A 20,325-nucleotide genomic window follows, 5' to 3' on the forward strand; every position below is an offset into this window, starting at 1 on the left:
GTTGCCCTCTAATAATGAGAATGAAATTATGGATAAGTGTAACAAAATTTTAAAATAAAGACCTAATGGCTTTTATTGTCAAGTGGGTGCAGACGAAGATGCTATATAAAGTTTAAAATGCCAAATTAATATCTTCTACATTTTGGTAATTTTTTTCTATTTCACAAACCTTAATTTACGTATATCATTCTTTTTTTGCAGAAATCAATTGCAAACAGAATGTAGATTAAATATTAAAAACATATATGTTTCAGATCAACGTTTTTTTTCAATTTCTTGTGTGTGTAGCCAGCCTTAAAACAAAATCGATACAGTTGCTATCGATTTCATTTGTTATCGAACTTATAATCTGTCAAAGACACAGATGACAGCACAACTGTCATTTTAGTATTTGTTGTTGCTCCTTTGATGCACGTGCGGATATTATTCAAAATAAATTTTCTAGTTAAATTCAATTTTGTCCACAAAAATTAAGAAAGAATGGATTCGTTTGATTTATTTCGTCAACTCACTAAAGGAGCTCATTTTTCAAAGAAGAAATCAGTTCCAAAAAACGTAAGTTCATCCATAATTTAAGCTACGTCCGTAGATCATCAATCTATTCTTTATTTTAGGCGGTAAACGTAAAAATGGAAACTGATTTGGATATAAAAAAGGAAGAAAATATCTCTGAAAATGAAGAGACACCATCGGACAATGAAGAGCAATCTATTGAACTATTGAAAGGAACATCTTTCCCAACTTCAAAGAAGAAAAAGTCTTCAATGACAACAGAACAAAAGAAGCGCAACAGGGAAGAAGAACGGGTAAGTTTTGTATGGACTCAACTTAATTGGATTCTTTGAGTATTCCACATTATGAAATGCTAGAATTGATGACTGACAAATTATTTCTTCTAGATTAACAACTTACGAAAAACAAATAAAATCTCTGTCATGGGTAAGAACATTCCTCCGCCGGTAACAACGTTCGAAGAACTTCAAAGTCTTTATAATCTTTCGCCAAAACTTGTTGACAACTTGGCAAACAACAAATATCCAACTCCAACGCCAATACAAATGCAGTCCATACCTATTATGTTGAAGGTAAGACTTCATCTGCTAAGAAAATTCTGTTTTTTTTTTTAACCAAAACTTTTTTCTATAACTAGGGTCGTCCTTTGATGGCATGTGCCCCAACTGGATCTGGTAAGACGATAGCTTTCCTCACGCCCATCATCAATGATCTTAAAACGCCTAAAAAGGACGGCTTCCGTGCCCTCATTCTCGCACCAACACGAGAACTTTCTCAGCAAATTTACCGCGAATGTCTGAGGCTGGCAGAGGGAACCGCTCTGAAAATACACGTCATAAGTAAAGTCAATCAAGCCGAGCAAAAGTTTGGCCCAAACAGCAACAAAAAATACGACATTTTAATATCGACTCCGAATAGAGTCCGATACTTGTTGCAACAAGAGCCACCCGTGTTGGATTTAAAGAAGTGAGTTTTCATTTTCTCGTTATCTTGGAGCAGTTTTCTAATAAAACTCTGGTTTCTCTTTGTAGCATCGAATGGTTTGTGATCGATGAAGCCGATAAAATGTTAGAAGAAGGTCAAAACAGTTTCAAGGAACAATTTGATGATATTCTTGCTGCGTGTACGAGTGAAACCAAGAAACTTGCACTCTTCAGTGCCACCTATACAGTTTCTGTTTCGAAGTGGGCTCTAAAGAATTTGAAGGGACTTGCGAGAGTTAATATTGGCCAACAGAATGCTGCAACCGAATTGGTTAACCAAGAATTACTCTTTGTTGGTTCTGAATCGGGGAAACTGATTGCAATACGAGATCTTGTACGGGAGGGTTTGAAGCCACCAGTGTTGATATTTGTGCAGAGTAAAGTAAGGCACATTTTTTTAGGTTTGATTTAAAAGAATAGAAGTAAATTAAAGTCTCGTTAAATTTCAGGATCGAGCTAAGCAGCTCTTTGAAGAACTACTTTATGATGGAATCAATGTAGATGTCATACACGCCGATCGAACCCAACAGCAACGAGACAATGTTGTGCGCGCGTTCCGCGAGGGACACATTTGGGTTCTCATTTGTACAGAATTGATGGGCCGCGGTATTGATTTTAAAGGTGTCAACTTGGTCATTAACTATGATTTCCCACCAACGACGATATCGTATATCCACCGAATCGGTCGAACTGGACGAGCTGGGCGGCCAGGACGGGCGATTACATTTTTCACACAAAATGACACAACTAATTTGAGAGGGTAAGTTTTTGTTGTTTCCTAACCAATGGATACAAAATTATGACCGAATACTTTTCCTTTAAAGTATTGCACAAATAATCAAAAATTCCGGTGGCACCGTCCCTGAGTATATGCTCAAACTTAAGAAAACCAAAAAGTCGGAAAAGAAACAACTCGCCCTGAGTGCACCGCGTCGTGATGTCATATCCACAGATCCAAAGTTCGAAGAGCGCAGAAAACGGAAGTTAAAAAAAGCTGTAGGACAATTTGTGAAAATCCGGCCAAGTGCGGAAGATGAATCCAGCAAAAAAGGATCCAATAAAAAGAAAACAAAAATCATAAAAAATATTCTCCACAAAAGTGATTTATCGAAAAAACAAAAACCAAACAAAAAGAATAAAAATAAGACAAAGACATAATTTTTTATAAACACCAAACAAAAAATCTATAGAAATTTTATTTCTAATTTCATTTAACACTAAAAGTTTTACACACAGTCTAAAATCCAACAGTTTTACTTACGAGGCTACAAAATATAATATGTTTTCAAGGCACTTGTTCAGTTAACATCACATTACGAGTACATATCAAAATATGATATTTAAATTCATTTAAGATTCACAAAGCCAATCACATGGAAGTTTGGGCATTTTACTTGCTGGCCATGGCAAATAACCGGCTGTTTTGAATACCCAGTAGTCGTATGAGACTTTCATGATTAGAGCAACGAGTAGAATAACTTCCAAAGCAATCAAATAGAAGATGTAGTGGGTCCAATCGTGTGGGGATTGGCAGAGTTTGATTTCTTGCAAATCAATGACTCTTTGTTTCATATTTCGACAAAGAATGTAATTGTAGTCGGGGATATTTGCATGACGGGCCAAAAGCCAAAGCTGTTTTTAAGAAAAAAGATGTCAATAAATCAAACCTATGTTTTGAAGATATTGTTAAGACTTACTTTAAGAACTTTTGCTGAGTTACAATCGCAATTTATTTCATTTCCACCCAAATAAATAGCACGACCGTTTGGGTTATTATCCAAAGCATTTGAAAGGAGGTATTCTGGTATCTAAAAGTAGACAAACAAAGGTGAATTCGACTGAGGAAAAACCAGGAAATGAGCTTAGGTTAACCTTGTTAATTGCATTCTTCCTGAGATAAAACTTTTGAAAAACTTCCATGAATGTTGTCCCTTCCAACTCGTACATAGATGATATTTGATTTTGATCGGCGTCGAACTTATTTATATTTCTGTATGTTGGATTAGAATGAAAATGATGACCAATACTTGTAATCTACAAAAGCAAAAAAGTTAACATTAAAAGTCCGTTCATTGGAACTGGTATTTCCTTACATTGTTATTTGAAACATTCAAGAAGATAGTGTTATCGGGTAAAATTGGTGGTAGTTCGATCAAACCCAAGCTTGAGCAGTCCACTTTTGCGGTAAATAAGAGATGAGGTTCATCATTTTTGGTCTGCAAAAAAAAGAAAGTTTATTAGAGTTTTAAGGAATTGAACTTTGCGTCATTTTTTAATTTCTAGGCATTTTTATCTACCTCAACAAAAAGTAACTGTTTTGCCTGATTATTTTTGTTTTGATTGTATTTTATTTTATATTTAAATTATCGTTTTCTTGTTGGAAGTAAACTCATGTTGTTAAACTCAATTTTCATGGAACAACAACTGCAAAAAGCACGCAAAAACATCAAACAACTAGAGCTTGAGATAAGATCTCTTGTGATGCGGTATTGGTCGGCTTACCGGAATATGCAGGAGAAAAATTGGAAACGACATAAAACAATATTTGTGTTACTGTAAAAATACAGAACATTTTCCGTGTCACAACGAAACAAAATTTACCTATAGACTCCAGCATCATACTAAAGCTTGTAAATAGACGTGGAAAACAATTATTTATACAGCCAGTAGCGAGCTTTCACAAAATCAAAAAAGCTCCGCTTAAGCTCTCTGATATTGGGTTTGATTCTGCGCAACCTTATTTGTTGACATAAGACATGCTTTAGACAATAAATTTACAACTGTGATAACCTTACTTGACTTTTCAAAGACATTTGACTATGTAGTGTAGACCATAATCTTCGCTATGATAAATTGACGCCCCTATTTAGCTTCTCTGACACAACTAAAAAACTTATTTACGAAGCACCAACAAGCCTCGGATACGGACGGATTTACTGTTGACAACCAACGCAAACGAAATAAGGACAACGAACTTTGGATATGCACGTGGAATGTTAGGTCCCTTAACAGACCACGTGCGGCCGAAGAATTAGCGGAGGCCCTAGACCGCTATAAAACAGATATCACCGCCATCCAGGAAATACGATGGGATGGGCCGGGCAAAAAAAGGATGAAAAACTGCGTTATTTACTATGGTGACTGCTACCACGAAAACCAACAGCGCTTATTTGGATGCGGCTTCGTCATTGGAGCCAAACTTAGGCAAGAAGTCTTGAGCTATAGGTGCATCAATGAGCGCCTCATGACAAAACGCATCAAGGCTAAATTCGGCAACATTAGCCTGATATGCGCGCACGCCCCCACAGAAGAGAAAGATGACAACACCAAAGATATGTTCTTCGAGCTCCTAGAAAAAAACATATGAGCAGTGCCCTAGCTACGATATTAAAATAGTCCTGGGTGATTTTAATGCCAAGCTCAGAAGGGAAGACATCTTTGGTGGAATAATCGGGAAAAACAGTCTGCACGACAACACTTCCGACAACGGATTGAGGCTCATAGATTTTGCTGCGGGGCGAAACGTCATGGTAGCCAGTAAGCGTTTTCCACACCCCAACATCCACAAAGGAACTTGGACTTTTCCAGATCAATCTACCGTCAACCAGATTGACCATATTGCGTTCTACGCCAGACACGCTTCCAGCATTATGGATGTACGAACTTTCCGAGGAGCTAACATCGACTCGGACCACTACCTCGTTGTAGCCAAGGTAGCACTTCGGATTTCCAGACCCAATGCAAAACAGGGAGGTGCTGGGAGAAGGTACAACGTCGAACGGCTACAATCGATAACAGATCGCCAAATCCTTTTCCGACCGAGTTACAAGTAACCTCTCTCGAAGTTCTCTGCCGCCAACACAATGTATCGAAAACCAGTGGCAACATTGCCAAGATGCAATCAGAGAAGCCGCCTCTGATGTGCTCGGTTTCAAACAGTCACTAACAGGGAACCCCTGGTTTGATGAGGAATGTCGGCATGCAAATGCAGCCAAATATCAGGCACGCAAAGCGCCGCTGCAAAAAAGGACGAGAGCTGCTCATGAGCTCTATGAGCAGAAGAGGCGAGAGGAACGCCGACTCCTCAGAAGGAAAAAGAGAGGGCATGAGAAGCGTGCGGTCGAAGATGTTGAGAGGTTTAAAAGCCGGAATGAAGTTCGAACGTTTTATGAACAAGTGAAACGAAATTCACAGGTACATAAACCTAGAACCGAAGGCTGCAAAGACGAAAGTGGAAACATCATAGCGGAACCGCAGTCAATGCTGAGGATACGGAAGGACCACTTCTGCAGACTGAATAACGGCGACGAAGAACTGAATCCCGCTGTCAGGCAGGATGACCCATTCGATATAGACGACGAAAGCCAACAATCCCGTCCTCCCGACTTAGACGAAGTAAAGATTGCCATATCTAAGTTGAAGTCTAATAAAGCCGCTGGAGCAGATGGCTTGAATGCCGAGCTCTTTAAAGCAGCTGGAGATAAGTTGGTTAGGAGCATGCAGCAACTTATCTGTAAGATAGGGTCGGAAGAAAGCATGCCTGATGAATGGAACCTCAGTATTGTTTGCCCGATTCTGAAAAAAGGAGACCCTCTAAACTGCATCAACTATAGAGGAATCAGTCTACTTAACATTGCCTATAAAATCTTCTCTGCCGTAATGTGTGCACGTCTTAAGCCCATCGTCAACAACCTGATAGGTCCTTATCAGTGTGGTTTTAGAACAGGAAAGTCCACAGTTGATCAAATATTCACATTACGGCAGATCCTGGAAAAAATCCAAGAACACCAAATCGACACCCACCATCTTTTCATCGATTTCAAGGCCGCATATGACAGCATTTACAGGGACGAGCTATATAGAGCCAAGTCTAGTTTTGGCATCCCTGACAAACTCGTCCGTTTATGCAGAATGACCATGGAGAATTCACGCAACTCCATAAAGATTGAAAACAACTAAACAGAACCTTTCGATGCCAAAAAAGGTTTCAGACAAGGTGATGCGCTGTCATGTGACTTTTTTAACATCGTGCTTGAAAGAATAGTGCAAAACTCACACGTCAACGCTAGGGGCACTGTCTTTCAAAAGTCTGTCCAATTACTGGCATATGCTGATGACATTGACATAATCGGAAGAACTCAGCGTGATGTCAATGGGCCTTTTGTGAGTATTGAGGCGGAAAAAATGGGTTTAACGGTTGATGAGGGCAAAACAAAGTACATGTTGTCGTAAAGAAAGGACATACAACACCGACGCGACGTCTTGCTCAAAATGTCACCATCGACAGACGTAACTTTGAGGTAGTCAAGGACTTCGTCTACCTAGGCTCCGCTGTAAACGCAGAAAACAACACCAGCGCTGAGATCAAACGCAGAATAACTCTTGCTAACCGCTGTTTCTTTGGACTAAGAAAGCAATTGAGTGGTAAAGTCCTCTCTCGAGGGACCAAAGTGTTGCTATATAAGACCCTTATCATCCCCGTCCTGCTATACGGTGCAGAAGCATGGACTATGACAAAAGCCGATGAAAGCACCTTGGGTCGGTTCGAGGGAAAAGTTCTTCGTTTGATCTATGGTCCCGTATGCATCGAAGGGGAGTGGAGGAGAAGATGGAACGACGAGCTGTACGGGCTGTACAGCAATGTAGACTTAGCCAGAAGGGTAAAAGTATAACGATTAAGATGGCTGGGTCACGTAGAGCGCATGGAAACCAATGCTCCGGCCCGGAAAGTCTTCGAGTCCACACCCACAGAACAGCGCAGTAGAAGAAGACCGCGGATCAGGTGGCTTGCACAAGTGGAAGGTGACCTCACCCATCTTGGAGCGCGAAACTGGAGACATCTAGCTAGGGACCGAGCTAGACCCTAGTTCACACAGGAATGTAGGGAGGGTTGACAAAAGGAATTTTGCATCTCCGAGTCGATTTTTTTGTTGGTTAACACCCAGTCCAAAGTATTAGTCTGTCTAGGGCATTTTGTAAGAGTTGTAAGGGAACCCCTTATAAGAGCCTTCTACTACTACAAATTCATAACGACAGTTTTTACACTTTTAGAGAAGGGTTGTTTATTTCATTTTAAAGATGAATGAATGGCTGCAACGGCTGCTGAGATGAAACTATAAACTCCCTCTAAGCTATAGCTATTTAAGGAAAAAATATCAAAGTGTATGCGTATTGTAAAATCTTCACATATGATTTCATAATTTAGCAGCTCAAATTTCAAGTAAAAGAACCCAAAAACAGTGGCAAAACGAAACCCCAATAATCATACTGTTACTATTTTTTTTTGATAACTTATCTTCTTTGAATTATGTCATAAGAACTTTTCATTAGCAATCTGATCTTCTTTTTATATTTTCATGTTTGTTATGTGATTTATAATATTTTTTTAAACTTCACACTTAAGCAACATTTCCATAATACATTGTTTTAAATCTCAAGCTATCAAAGTTCAAAGATTTCAAGAGTCAGTGACCGATTTTCTGTCAAACCACACCTGCCCTATTTGTCGAGTATCTGGCATTAATATCTATGACCTAGTCGAAAGTTCATAATTTGCTGTAATTCAAAAGAATGATAAACACCTTTAGAATATAAGTTGTAGCCATTCATACTTGATTCAACTTCATACAAAACTCAACAATACAAATTCTTTTAGCAGCAATATGCACTTCCGCTATAAATCTTTAAACAAAAATTTGAATCAGAAAAGTTTATTTCTGATCTCCAATTAAATTATAATTTAAACCACGTTTTTTTTAAGCCGGCGCGTTGGGCAAAATAAAACAATTCATTTTATAAACCACAAAAATCTTGAAGGATTTGTTTTAATAATTGAAGTGGCTATTTTAAAAATCTTCTGCTTATTGTAATATTTATGGTTCAGAGAACTGAAACAGGTGAATCATATTAAGCAAACGTAAAGTTAATTAATGCAATAGGTAAACAAACGAGCTTCATATTTACACAGTTGGTTATTGTTTATTCAACAAAACAAAAGGCACACACTTACCGAAAAAGCCATTTGTTCAGCATCACATGTACAATTACCATAGCCAGGTATCTTTGGACACTCCGAATGCAATCTCTTCCAGCGCTCCAACTGTCGAATTGGCATATAATCTGTTGAATTGAACCAATTGTATGTTTGATTCCAAAGGCAATAAGTCGTATCAGGTAAAACAAATTTAAAAGAACCCCGAACAATTGAATCGAGTAAAGAATTACACAATAATCGTTTATTGTTGCTTTAAAGAAAAAATAAGAAACACAATTATTAAAGTTCGAACAAACTTTTAAAAAATTAACACTCCTTACCTTATATCCACAGTTAGATTCTGGTGAGAATTAAGCTTTGGAATCATCGATAGATTGTTACTTGATATGTCGAGTACTTGAAAGTTCTGCAAACTTATAAAGGCACGCGAATTTATTTCCGATAAGTTGTTATTCGAAACATTAAGGCACTTAACGTATGAGGCACGAGACATAGCATTTGTGATCTTGGGAATATTACCATCAGTAATGGATAGTGATTCAAGTTTTTGAAAAGTAGAGTGGGAAATATCGATCCAGCGTATAGTTGCATTACGAATGTGTAGATTAACCCAACTGTTGCTGCTTTTGCTGCACGATGTTGAGAAGTTATAGAAATCGACAACATTGCAGCATACCCATGAGTGTGGTAAGTCAGGATGTAGGCGGCAAGGACACGGATCGTTTGAAGTGTCATTGTCAAATTGCTGGCATAATTCTGGTTCAGCATAGAAGCAGGCTTTTCTGAAGTCATCAGCTTTTTCGATAGGATTCGGTGTTGACGATGAGGTAGATGATGGCGATTGAGGATGTTGCTGCTCAGGCAATTGGTCCGGTTGGATGTCCTCTTCGGATAATACACGTTCGATGATGGTACAACACAGACATAACCATACAATGATTCCTATGTTCAGGAACTGTAATAGAAAAAACAAATAAAATATATTCTTATTCGATTTCAAATATAAAACTCCTAACTTTAACCCTAACCTAACCACTGAACAATCAATTGTCCCTCATCACGTTTTCGGAACTGATAACAATACTTGTAATTGATCCAATATTATAACGTAGCCGTTAAATTGATTATTTAACACAACACGATTCATGAAAGTGACATTTTATAGTCGCTAATTTGTGTACGCTTTTGTGAGTGAATAAGCCATAATTCCAAAGTTAAATATTTGTTTGGTAAACAAAGAGCAAAGGTGTGTTTATCAATATCAGTTTTTTTACCTTCATACCTAACTTTTAGATATGAATTCCAATAAGATTTTGAATAGAACAGGAATTAGAACTAGAAAAGAATTTGCATGGGGTTGAAGAAGTGTTGAGAATTAAGATTAAAAAAATATTGATTCTACTTAAACTGTGTTTAATGTCAACATAGAACGACGACATCTGTTTCTGGTTTACTTATCAAATTTTTTAATTACTTATAGGTACATAATGAACAAACTTATGTTTTCTTTTCGTATTTTGAACAAACGAATTTAAAAGCGAAGGTTTTTATAATTGAAGAATAAAATTAAAAAATGTTTCAATGGTTGTAAAAATCATTGTAAAAATTACAAAATTAATTAAAGATTTGAAGGGATAGTTTGTACACAGTTTGTCTATTTTATTAACAAAGCTTTAAACTGGTGCAAAAGTCTTTAAAGAACTAGGGCCAAGTAACCAAAAACTCTCAACTATTCCTGTGTGCGAGTAATGTTTTATAGAGATGGAGGGAATCTACAGTTTTAGGCCGAATCCGAATGGCTTATTTGAGAAAGCATTTTTTATGATAAGAATAACTACGTTTAAAAATGATTTTTTTTATACAAAACTTTAGAGCAGATGAATAAAATCCTGGGCTAAAACCGAGGACTTCTTATGGTTAAGAATATAAAATGAATGGTACTCTAAACCTTCAAGGCCATATGTACGAGTATGTAAACTGCCCGATAACCGACTAGCGCCCCCTATGCTTCCTGTCTTTGGAGCATAATATCAGCCAATCAAATGAAACATTTGGAATTAACTTTTTGCCCATGAACGTTTGTAACATTATCCTCAAAAAGTAATGAAAGTTTCGGTACGATCTCAAGGAATAACATTTTAACAGAATTTTAAAGAATTTAATAAGAAAAATCATCTTTTTTCCGGATACTTTTTATTCCTTGAATGAGTTCTGCTTCATGTGGATATTGCCTTCCACACTCGAATACCATGCGTGATAGCCCCTCCAAAACATTTTCTATTATGTTAAAGTCGGGCGAGTATGGCGCCATATCAGTAAGGCTAGACGCGCACATGCAACTTTTTCGAAACCAAATAGTTCGATCGTTAGTTGCCCAAACATCGTGCACATAAGCAACTTCGAAAGTTATCAACGAAATAAACCAATAGACAGGAAGCATTTATTCACCTTGACTAAATTTTTTTCTCTCTTGCACTTACAGAAAATTATTCCATGATTTAGTCGAATATCCGCGTAGTTACCTATAATTCCTTGTGACCAAAAACTAAGGAATTGGTTCGAGGTGATCGTCGAGGGGGCGTTATCGAGTTGGAACTTCCATTCTAAGGGCCCAAAAGTATTTTTGTATGCTGTTGCATTCATACGACGTTCTTACAATTGCAATTCAACTGTGCTATAGTACGATATAGCTCCCCATACCATGACACCACCAGCACAGCTGTGCAATCGATCTAAAGTATGCTCTTGCTTTCGAAGATCATGAAAGTAGTGAGCATAACCATAGGGGCCCTCAAAATTATATTTTTTTTTCGCTTCTGAAAAGACACAAAGCAGAAATCGAGGCGTTGCGCTTTTTGAAGTTGGTTAAGAGGTTTTTTTTTTTCATTTTAAGACGCTTTAAATGTTCAGCATTGGAAATATTTTAACTCCTTACGCTTGCTCTTACACTGTTTTTTAATAAAAACTAAAAGGGTTTTTTATACCTTTAATATGCCAAAGACACAGTGTGAGCATTAGAAAAGGAGGGAAGGGTTGGATAGGAGGTGTCGGTGTACATTGATTTTGAATTCCTGAACATTGCAATGATAGGGAAAGATTCGCGTAGTACGGCTAAAAAAATAATCTCTGTACTTCATAGTACGGCCGAAATTGGGCTCAAGGGTAAACTGATGGGCATTCCTAGAAGCGTGGGTATTACGGTTAAATTGTTTAAGGGGAGGAATGCAATTGGCTATTTCACTAGAGCATAGTCCGTTAAAATAACGTTAAAAAAGGGTGAGGCAGAAACCTTGCGTCGATGTTCGAGTGATGTAAACCAGTTGATGATGTTAATGTCACTAATCATTTTAAAAGCTCTTTTTTGAATACTGTCCAAGAGACTTAAATAAATTACTGGAGCACCAGCCCAGAGATGAGTGTTATATTCTAGTTTCGTACGTATATACGAGTAGGTTTTGTAGATTGTAGGCAGATCAGACGGAGAGACAAATTTCTTGCAACGTCTCAAAAAACCTAGACATCTTGCTACATTTTTGGCAACCTCGCGTATGTGATCGCTCCATAAAAGGTGGTTGCTGATGCACATTCCGAGGATGTCAAGATTTTCCGTTTCCTTAATGCAAGTGCCATAGATAGCGGCAAGGAGGGTATATCTCGCTTTAACAGACAGCATTGCGTTTTGGAAGCATTAAATTCCACACGATTTTTTATTCCCCATTGTACAATGCTGTGTAGGCCGGAATTTAATGAGCTAATCATATGTTACCGTTGCAGTTCCACATCCGAAGAGGAGGGTTGTGACTCTGGAAACGAATATGAAAAGCTAAGAGTGATATCGTCAGCGAAACAATGTATTGGATTAGAAGTAGCACACAGGAGATCATTTATGAAAATGAGGAAGAGGGTCGGAGACAAAACGGAGCCCTGGGGCACACCAGCGTTTATTTTATGAGTTTCAGACTTGAATCCGTCCAAAACAACTTGTATTGAACGGTTCGAAAGAAAATTTCTAATCCAAAGAAGAAGAGATTCGTCGATACCGAAAGCACATTTTCGATAAGAGAGCAAGATGCCAGACGATGATTGGACCTAATGCTACGAAAGCCGTATTGCCGGTCATTAAGAAGCTTCCGTTCCTCAAGATATTTCTAAAGCTGATAATTAATCAGCGTTTCCATGACCTTAGAAAGAAGGGACGTTAGTGCTATCGGTCGGTAATTTGTGGGAGAAGAAGATTCGCCTTTATTTGGAATTGGCTGAACAAATGCAGTTTTCCAACTACTCGGAACGAGCCGAGAAGAATAGGATAGATGGAAAAGCTTACGCAGTGGTTTTTCTAGCGTGGAAGAACACCTCTTCAGAAAAATAGCGGGGATACCATCTGGGCCCGCGGATTTATGAATGTTGAGGTCTTTAAGTACTCTCACCACAGTTTGAGTACGAAAAAAGATTGGTCCCATAGAATCACCCATATATACACGTTCAAGAACTGGGGGAGTCATTACACTATCTGGTAAGGTGGAATTTTCGGCGAACTGCCTAGCAAATAAGTTGGCTTTATCAATAGAGCTAACTAAAGGAGTGTTATTGACAACAAGCGTAGGGACCAAGGAAGAGGAAGAATTCCTCATGTTTTTTACAAATGACCAAAAATTCTTACTGCCTTATTGACATTGCAGTATTTTTCCCCGTAATTTTTGGTCATGTAAAAATTTGGTCCTTCGAATATTTGCAGGCCTTCCTGGGTTGCTTAAAATTTGTCCGGTTTTCCTCAGTTGGCTTGGCTTTAAAACACCGGAAGCTCACCTCTTTCTCCTTGATAACCTCTTTGCAGCTCGATTGATGATTTAACCTTCGGTTTAATACTTTTAACCCTATTCGGGATAAACGTTTCTATTCCCAGATGAACTATACTAAAAATCATATCTCCACTGGAGTCTACGCCGCTACCGAGGAAGCATAGCGAACAATTAAAGATCCTGAAGACATTATTGAGACCTTCCCAGTTGGCTTTCTCGTACTGCCAAACGGTTCTCTTTGGAGCTCTTTCATTAACTGGATTTGTTTTACACGAGAAATTAGCAGATATGACAATGCGGTCCGATGTGCATAGAGGGGCAATACACTGATTGTGTACTAATCAGGATCAGAAGTGAGAAACAAGTCAAGGGTATTTTCTGCTCGGCCGTTAACGTCTGATATACGAGTAGGCTCATTGACAAGCTGAGTAAGATGGTTAAACTCAGCAAAAATCTCAGCACACATTCCTTCGGGCGTTGTCTGGTCCGAATGGCGAAGCCACGAAGAATTGTAAATATTGAAATCGCCCGTAATAATGATTTTAGTGTGAGGATAAAGAGAGACAATTCTTTGTATGGTGTCAGACAGAGCATCAAATTCCTGAGAAGTTGAAACTCTGTCTAGGTTTGGGCTCCGATAAAGAAAACAATAGTGAATGATGTGCTTATTCACATAATCTTGGCTGCATAGTCATATGTATTGGACGCGTGCTTCAAAATAATTCGCATGTCACTTGCTTTAATGACTGAAGATGGCCGGTTTTTCATATTTTTTCCATAGCTATGCTCATTTCGTAAGAATGAGGAAATAACTTTGCGGCTGCGGTTAATTTTTTTAGATTGCTTGACCACACTCACTATAATATTTTATTTTTGCGCTTTCGGCTTCATTTAACGGTATTGCTTTCCCAATTTTTACTAAATTTAATTGAAAATTATTCAAAATAAACTAATAATAACTTTAAAAAGAAAATCACGACTACTACACGCAAAAATTATTAGAAAAGCGTAGAGGTGCTAATCGGCTGTCGCACAAAAAATACATTAATTTTTATCGCATTTGACAGAATAAATCAAAACAAAATAACGGTTAATTTCCAGAACTGATTTTTTTTAGAGAAAGAGAAAAAAAGGAGAATTTAAAAAAATATTGAGCATTAAATACATATTATTTTATTCGTTCCGAGTTATTTGCATTTACACAAGATTAGAGGGGGTGCTTATCGGTTGTCGGGCAGTGTATGTCAAGGTAGTTCATTCTATACTAAAATATGCGATTGTGATACCAAAAATTACGGTATAAAGACCATGTCTTAAAGACTAACAACTATTTTAGAGAGGCTGGGATGCGACCCAGACTGATTATTTCCGAGCCCGCTTGTCGAGTTTTTCAAAGTTTAAAAAGATAATAAAAGTGTTTTATGTGTGAGATACTAACATTTTAACACCTTTTAAATTCAATTTTAATTGATTTTTATTTCTTAATTTATAATTTAAATTTTTCAGAAGTTTAGTTAAAAAATCTTATAAGCTCCTTTAAACAATGTTCTAAATTGTAGTAGCTTTAAATTTTGACAACTTACAAAGGGATTATAAATTTTTAAAAGAAAAAGCAAACAAAAATTACAAAGTTATTTGGATTCTGTAAGCCATAGTTTTTCTATAAAAATGATTTAAATTCATAGTTTGCAGTTGAAAAGCGCTATAACATTATCATTCTCGCTAAGAATGGTCCTTTTTGTTTTTATATTGCACGTTTTCCTATGAAATGCTTTTTATCTTCTCTAACCGACATATTAAACATTGAGTAAATAATCGGCAGATCCTTACGATGCGGCACGAAGTTCAATCGTACTTGTTTGCTTATCATTTTGAAAACACTAATTGTTGTTTCAAACCAGTTAGATCTTTCGTCACCATTCCACACCGTCGCGTCGCTTTATTCCCATCATACACCTTTTTTATCACCTTTCCATACTTTATGACAATCCTTTGCTGTAAAACTTGTAAACTATCGATTCTTTCCAATGCAGCCTTGAAATCGACAGTATGGACATAAAGCTTCTTTTTCTGCACTAAAAGAGTATCCGCAATATTTGTCAAAATGAATGGTCGTATTCACAAAGCTAGTGGTACTCAAGGGATTCTGATTTGCTTAATCTAACTACAAAGGTCGCATTCACAAAGCTAGTGGCTACGTAGTCAAGGGATTCTGATTGGCTAAATCTAACTACAAAAGTAGTTGAAATTTTTGCTCCGACTTAGTGTAAAAGTTTCTGCTACAAAGTTAGTGCACACTGGTTTTGACGTTTCGCAATCAGCTGCTCGGTAAGAACACAAGAATTCAAAATGAAATGAATCTTTCGGTATTTAAATACAAATAAATAAATCCTATTATGTGCGTTTTTTTGGAATACCATATATAGTACATTGAGAAATTGCCAACAAAACGAGCCGCAGTAGCCAGATTTTTGTATTTAAAAATTGGTACAATTGAAAGATGATCTCTCAAAATAATAATTAAAAAAACACAAATAGAAGAAAGTTTTATGAAAATCAGAAGTTAAAATTAACATAGCAAAAAAAAAAAATAACTAAAACTAATCAAATGGACAATTTTCAAGAAGGAATGGTAAGAAAACATCTGGAAATTGAGATTCTATAAAATAAGTTCACATAACAATTGCTTCAAGGAAGGGGTTTGTTCGTAGACTACTACATTAACATATGGTTTTGAAGCGAGCTTGAAGCTCGACTAAATTCTTTATATATAACTGAATAGAATTCAAATGAGATTGATTAGACTCGAATCCCGTCGGGAATCGGTGTTGAGTCAAAATTTTTGTGAAGAAAAACCTGTATGGAGGTCTGTTTATTTGCATGTTTGTGAACAAAAAATATAGTTTTATTTTAATCAAATTACAAAAAACAAAATGGACATGGAGTAGGTAATCAGTTCTTCATTGTTTAAAACGAATCAAACTATCTTACTTGCACTTCACCCATCGAAAACATCGAAACACTATTTGCATTTTAGAAAGTGCTGTCAAACTTAATCATTTTTAAATCTTCTTGTGCGGTGGAAAAAGATTTATTCAATCTAAAGTGAGGTTTATACCTTTGGTGGAAACATAGCAAAACTTAATTATCTTTGCTATTGTTTTCTCTTAATAAACCCAGTTAGTCCAATGGAAAACACATGATTACAAATGCGCACCTACTAAACGAACACAGCCGTCGATATACAAATGCAATATCAATCGCACCAACATTTGAGAACGAAATCTAAGATTCTACTCGAACTTTTATCGGTGTTATTCATGTTATGGATATTGTTTTTATTATTCGTTTAAAATCTTACTGTACTATGGACAGATTTTCCAACAAAACACGGGTATTATGTCTTCTATTTGGTTTTATTGAATTTAAAAAGAAAACAAACCATCTAAGTTCTGAAAACACAAATGTTTCTCATTTTATATATTTGTATTTGTCATTAATATGACAGTTCCGGATTGACTAGTTTCGTAGTGCAATTTGGCATTCACAAAGCTAGTTAAATTTTGACTACGTAGCCACTAGCTTTGTGAATGCGCCCAATGTAACCGATACGATAGGCCGCATGACAATTTTTTGATCATTTGTAAATTTGTAATTTGGATTGTGACCAAAATTTATTATAAAAGCTATTCAAAAAGGATATTTTACGGTGGTTTTCGAGATCATAAATATCTTCTTCTTTATGGATTGTAAAAATATAATAGTTTGAATTGATTGGGTATGATTAGGGAATGGAGAATATTTTTTTATATAATGGTACGTTTTTGAATGAGCTCTGTTCCTTAAGCAGATAGACTAGGCTCCACCTTTTCTCTACCAATTTTTTTTTGTAGATTCTTACTTTTTATACCTAAGTGAGTGTTTGATAAATGTTAAAAAAAAGAGGCTGGGATGCGACCCACACTGATAATTTCCCATCCCTTCTGTCACTTTGTCTTGCTTAAAAGTTTGTCTATATGTACTCGTATCAATTTTTACCAAATTTACGTACTATTTTTTGTAGATTGTATTTTTTATGTTTTTTTATATCGAAAACAATATTTTCTGTGAAATAAAATAAGTTTGAAGCCAATATTTCAAATTTTTGAAAAGATATTTGAATCGATATTAAATTTTTACCAACTTTTATTAATTTTTCGTTAGGTTTTTATTTTTTGTAACAAAACTGCCAATTCAATTTTTCTCAGTCGAAAACAATATTTCTTATAAGATTAAATTAGTTTGAAGCCAATATTTCAAATTTTTGAAAAGATATTTGAGTCAAAAATCAATTTTTACGAACTTTTGTACACTTGTTTTTAGGTTTTTATTTTTTGTAAAAAAAACTGTCAATTCGATTTTTCTCGAAATTTAATCAGATGTCAAAAACATTATTCTTCATTGCGCAAAATTGTTTTGGAGATGAAATCATATTTTAGTCGTAAAATTTTGAAGACGACAAATATTTTTCAGTTTTTTTAATTTATAAAAAAACCGTTAAATGGATTTTTTTCAAAAAATATATGTACTTCTTTGATATCACGTTCCAATATATCATATAAGATTTAATTCAAGTCTCTAGCGTTTTTGGTTCGTAAGATATTTAGCGTTAACCAAAATTTTCACCTTTTTTCAAACTGCTATGGTAAAAAAAACCACCCACGCAATTTTCTTGAGAGCCCTTTCTGCATCTTTCTGCCTTATTATCTGTATACAAAATTTATTTGAAGTCGATATCTCTTCTGGTTCTTGAGCTATGGACGACGAAAAAAACGTCGCGAACGTAAGGACTTACGGACGTACGAACGTACGTACACACGCACGCACAGATATCTTTCTAAAAATCTTTTATTTCGACTCTAGGGACCTTGAAACGTCAAGAAATGTCAACATTTTCAATTTGATGAATCGGACCCATTACAATAACTTCCTATGGGAAGTTAATAATATTTTTTACTAAATAACATTATTTTAAAGGCAATATATTTAAAAGATATTCTAGACGAACTTTTAGTCTTTTTTTTAAGGTTTTTATTTTTTTAAAAGAATCGTTGCTTTTATTTTTCTCAAAGTTTTACCGGACATTAAAAAAGTTATTCTTCGCCTGATGAAATTATAATTATCTGTAAAACAACATTGTTTTGAAAACGATATCTGTATTTTATCTAGGGAACTTGAAACAACAAGAAATTGTCTGTTCAAATCGGAATGATTCAAAATAACTTCCTATAAGAAGTAAATAACGGTAATAAATATTGTATTTTTTCTTTAAGCAATGGAGACTTTATATTTTTTATTTTGTAAACTGTTCCCAATAGAAGTTTCAGTAGAAAATGTTTTCTGTTATTTTTGCCATCACAGAATATGAATGCAAGCAAAATTCTTTAATTTAGTGAAATGCTATTCTAAAACAACGCAACACCACTATGATCACAAAAAATATATTTACCTCACGTTTGCTTTAAGCTTATTACAACTTTGATAATTGCTGTTATCACAATTAGCATAAAATGGAACACTTCAGTTTGTTAAATAAAACAATTAGAATCTTTATCTAAATAATTTTATATTTTTCAACAGGTAAGTATAGAAAGATCCTAAAAAATTGCCAAAACTAAGAATTTAATGTCTTTTGTTAATAAGTATCAATAAAAAGAAACCATTAACATAAACAGTATACTATTTGTTTACTTTTTTAAATATTTGGAAGCTATGGTGTAATAAATTAAGTATCTTCTTTAAAAAAAAATATGTAAACCAAAGGGATCTGAGCTCAACAGGCATTCAACAAGTGGACTATTGTTTATGATTTAAGTACTGTGGTGTGCTGTGTAGGTGTAAAAATAAACAGAAATCTAAATATAGCTTTGGGTCTTGGTCTATTGGAACATTTTAATCAGTAATGACTGCCTTCTGTAGGGAAGGAATACCTATAAAGATGTTTTATGTGATGGAACTTGATTATCAGATGGAAGTGGTTCAATGGATGCATGATAAAAGAAGAATCCTACAAACCTTGGTTGAATTACCCATTGTCTTCCAATGTTGTTGTTAGCACTTAGCACTCTTGATAAACAAAACAAACCTAGATAAGAACTGGGATTAGTGTAATTGCCTGCATTTTTGTTAAAGTAGCAAGAAGCTTTATTCCACAAACAAGCAATAATTATATTTTTTGATTAATTTCTATTTTGGTAGTCTTTTCTTTTATTTGGAAGTCACTGAGGTGGTCTTTTGCTCATTGTGTTTAAAAACACAAAAGAAAAACGCAAATACGAACACTCCAAAGATAAAAGATTCTAAAACAAATATTTATGCAAAGAAGCAAAATAATAATAATAAAAATTTCGGGGGTGAAATCTACTCGCGACTTGCAACCGGCCGACACCTGTTTTCAAGTGAGTTTATATTTTCCAACTGGATTCGGATTTTCGATTGGCAGATTGACTTAAAAAAATTAAAAGAAAAGCAGCAGAGCAGGTCAAATTTCGTTGATAAAAAGCATTGCCATAACTGAATGTTTTGCCTGCATTTAACTTGATTTTTGACAGCTATAAACAGACGATGTAAAGTGGAAAATCTAATTGGTTGTCTTAATCTTTATAGTACCTTTATAAATATTCATACGTGTTTTTTATGATGATCAAACAAAGTTGATAACAAATAAGAATGTAGAATAAAAAAGAACACTTGAATTATTGAGACTGCATATCTATTAGCTTCTATGTTTTTTTTTAAGTTGATATGTTTTTCTTTAAACTGGCAATACTGACGGAAAATTTTAACCTGATAAAGAGAGTGACAGCTAGTGGCCATTAAAAGAGTGGTATGACAACTCTGTCACCAAAGAACAGGGATGTGTTTTGGAGAGTTTTATTCTTGTAAAATTTGAATTGAATTGGATTCGGCGCTTAAAACCGGTATTGAACCTTATTTAGTAAAAAATCAATTTAAAAAAAAATGCATGATAAAAAAGAAATTGGCACAACATTTTAAA

At 35.6% G+C, this 20,325-nt stretch overlaps 2 protein-coding genes across 2 annotated transcripts; one reads left to right on the plus strand and one right to left on the minus strand.

The window, feature by feature from the left end:
- Positions 1-395: 395 nt before the first annotated feature.
- Positions 396-2,726, plus strand: LOC129946215 (DEAD box protein 52 homolog). Its single transcript, XM_056056313.1, has 7 exons — positions 396-555; positions 615-806; positions 900-1,085; positions 1,151-1,479; positions 1,545-1,878; positions 1,946-2,256; positions 2,321-2,726. The coding sequence occupies exons 1-7, from the start codon at positions 481-483 to the stop codon at positions 2,652-2,654; spliced, it is 1,761 nt and encodes a 586-aa protein (XP_055912288.1). The 5' UTR covers positions 396-480; the 3' UTR covers positions 2,655-2,726.
- Positions 2,675-19,756, minus strand: LOC129946216 (protein halfway). Its single transcript, XM_056056314.1, has 7 exons — positions 19,344-19,756; positions 8,811-9,445; positions 8,506-8,740; positions 3,590-3,712; positions 3,369-3,530; positions 3,194-3,304; positions 2,675-3,128 (listed from the first exon to the last, which is right to left on the minus strand). The coding sequence occupies exons 1-7, from the start codon at positions 19,359-19,361 to the stop codon at positions 2,847-2,849; spliced, it is 1,566 nt and encodes a 521-aa protein (XP_055912289.1). The 5' UTR covers positions 19,362-19,756; the 3' UTR covers positions 2,675-2,846.
- Positions 19,757-20,325: the final 569 nt, after the last annotated feature.

Source organism: Eupeodes corollae, chromosome 2 (assembly GCF_945859685.1).
Source record: "Eupeodes corollae chromosome 2, idEupCoro1.1, whole genome shotgun sequence".
NCBI lineage: Eukaryota > Metazoa > Arthropoda > Insecta > Diptera > Syrphidae > Eupeodes > Eupeodes corollae.

What these genes read in the sequence shown, in the direction of transcription:
- LOC129946215 (XM_056056313.1), top strand. Translation starts at nt 481, where the DNA reads ATGGATTCGTTTGATTTATTTCGTCAACTCACTAAAGGAGCTCATTTT. An exon ending in CCCGTGTTGGATTTAAAGAA is followed by an intron (nt 1,480 to 1,544) that starts GTGAGTTTTCAT and finishes TTCTCTTTGTAG; the next exon opens with CATCGAATGGTTTGTGATCG. An exon ending in TGATATTTGTGCAGAGTAAA is followed by an intron (nt 1,879 to 1,945) that starts GTAAGGCACATT and finishes GTTAAATTTCAG; the next exon opens with GATCGAGCTAAGCAGCTCTT.
- LOC129946216 (XM_056056314.1), bottom strand. An exon ending in CTGAACAAATGGCTTTTTCG is followed by an intron (nt 3,713 to 8,505) that starts GTAAGTGTGTGC and finishes TTTTTTTTGCAG; the next exon opens with ACCAAAAATGATGAACCTCA. An exon ending in ACTCAGCAAAAGTTCTTAAA is followed by an intron (nt 3,129 to 3,193) that starts GTAAGTCTTAAC and finishes TCTTAAAAACAG; the next exon opens with CTTTGGCTTTTGGCCCGTCA.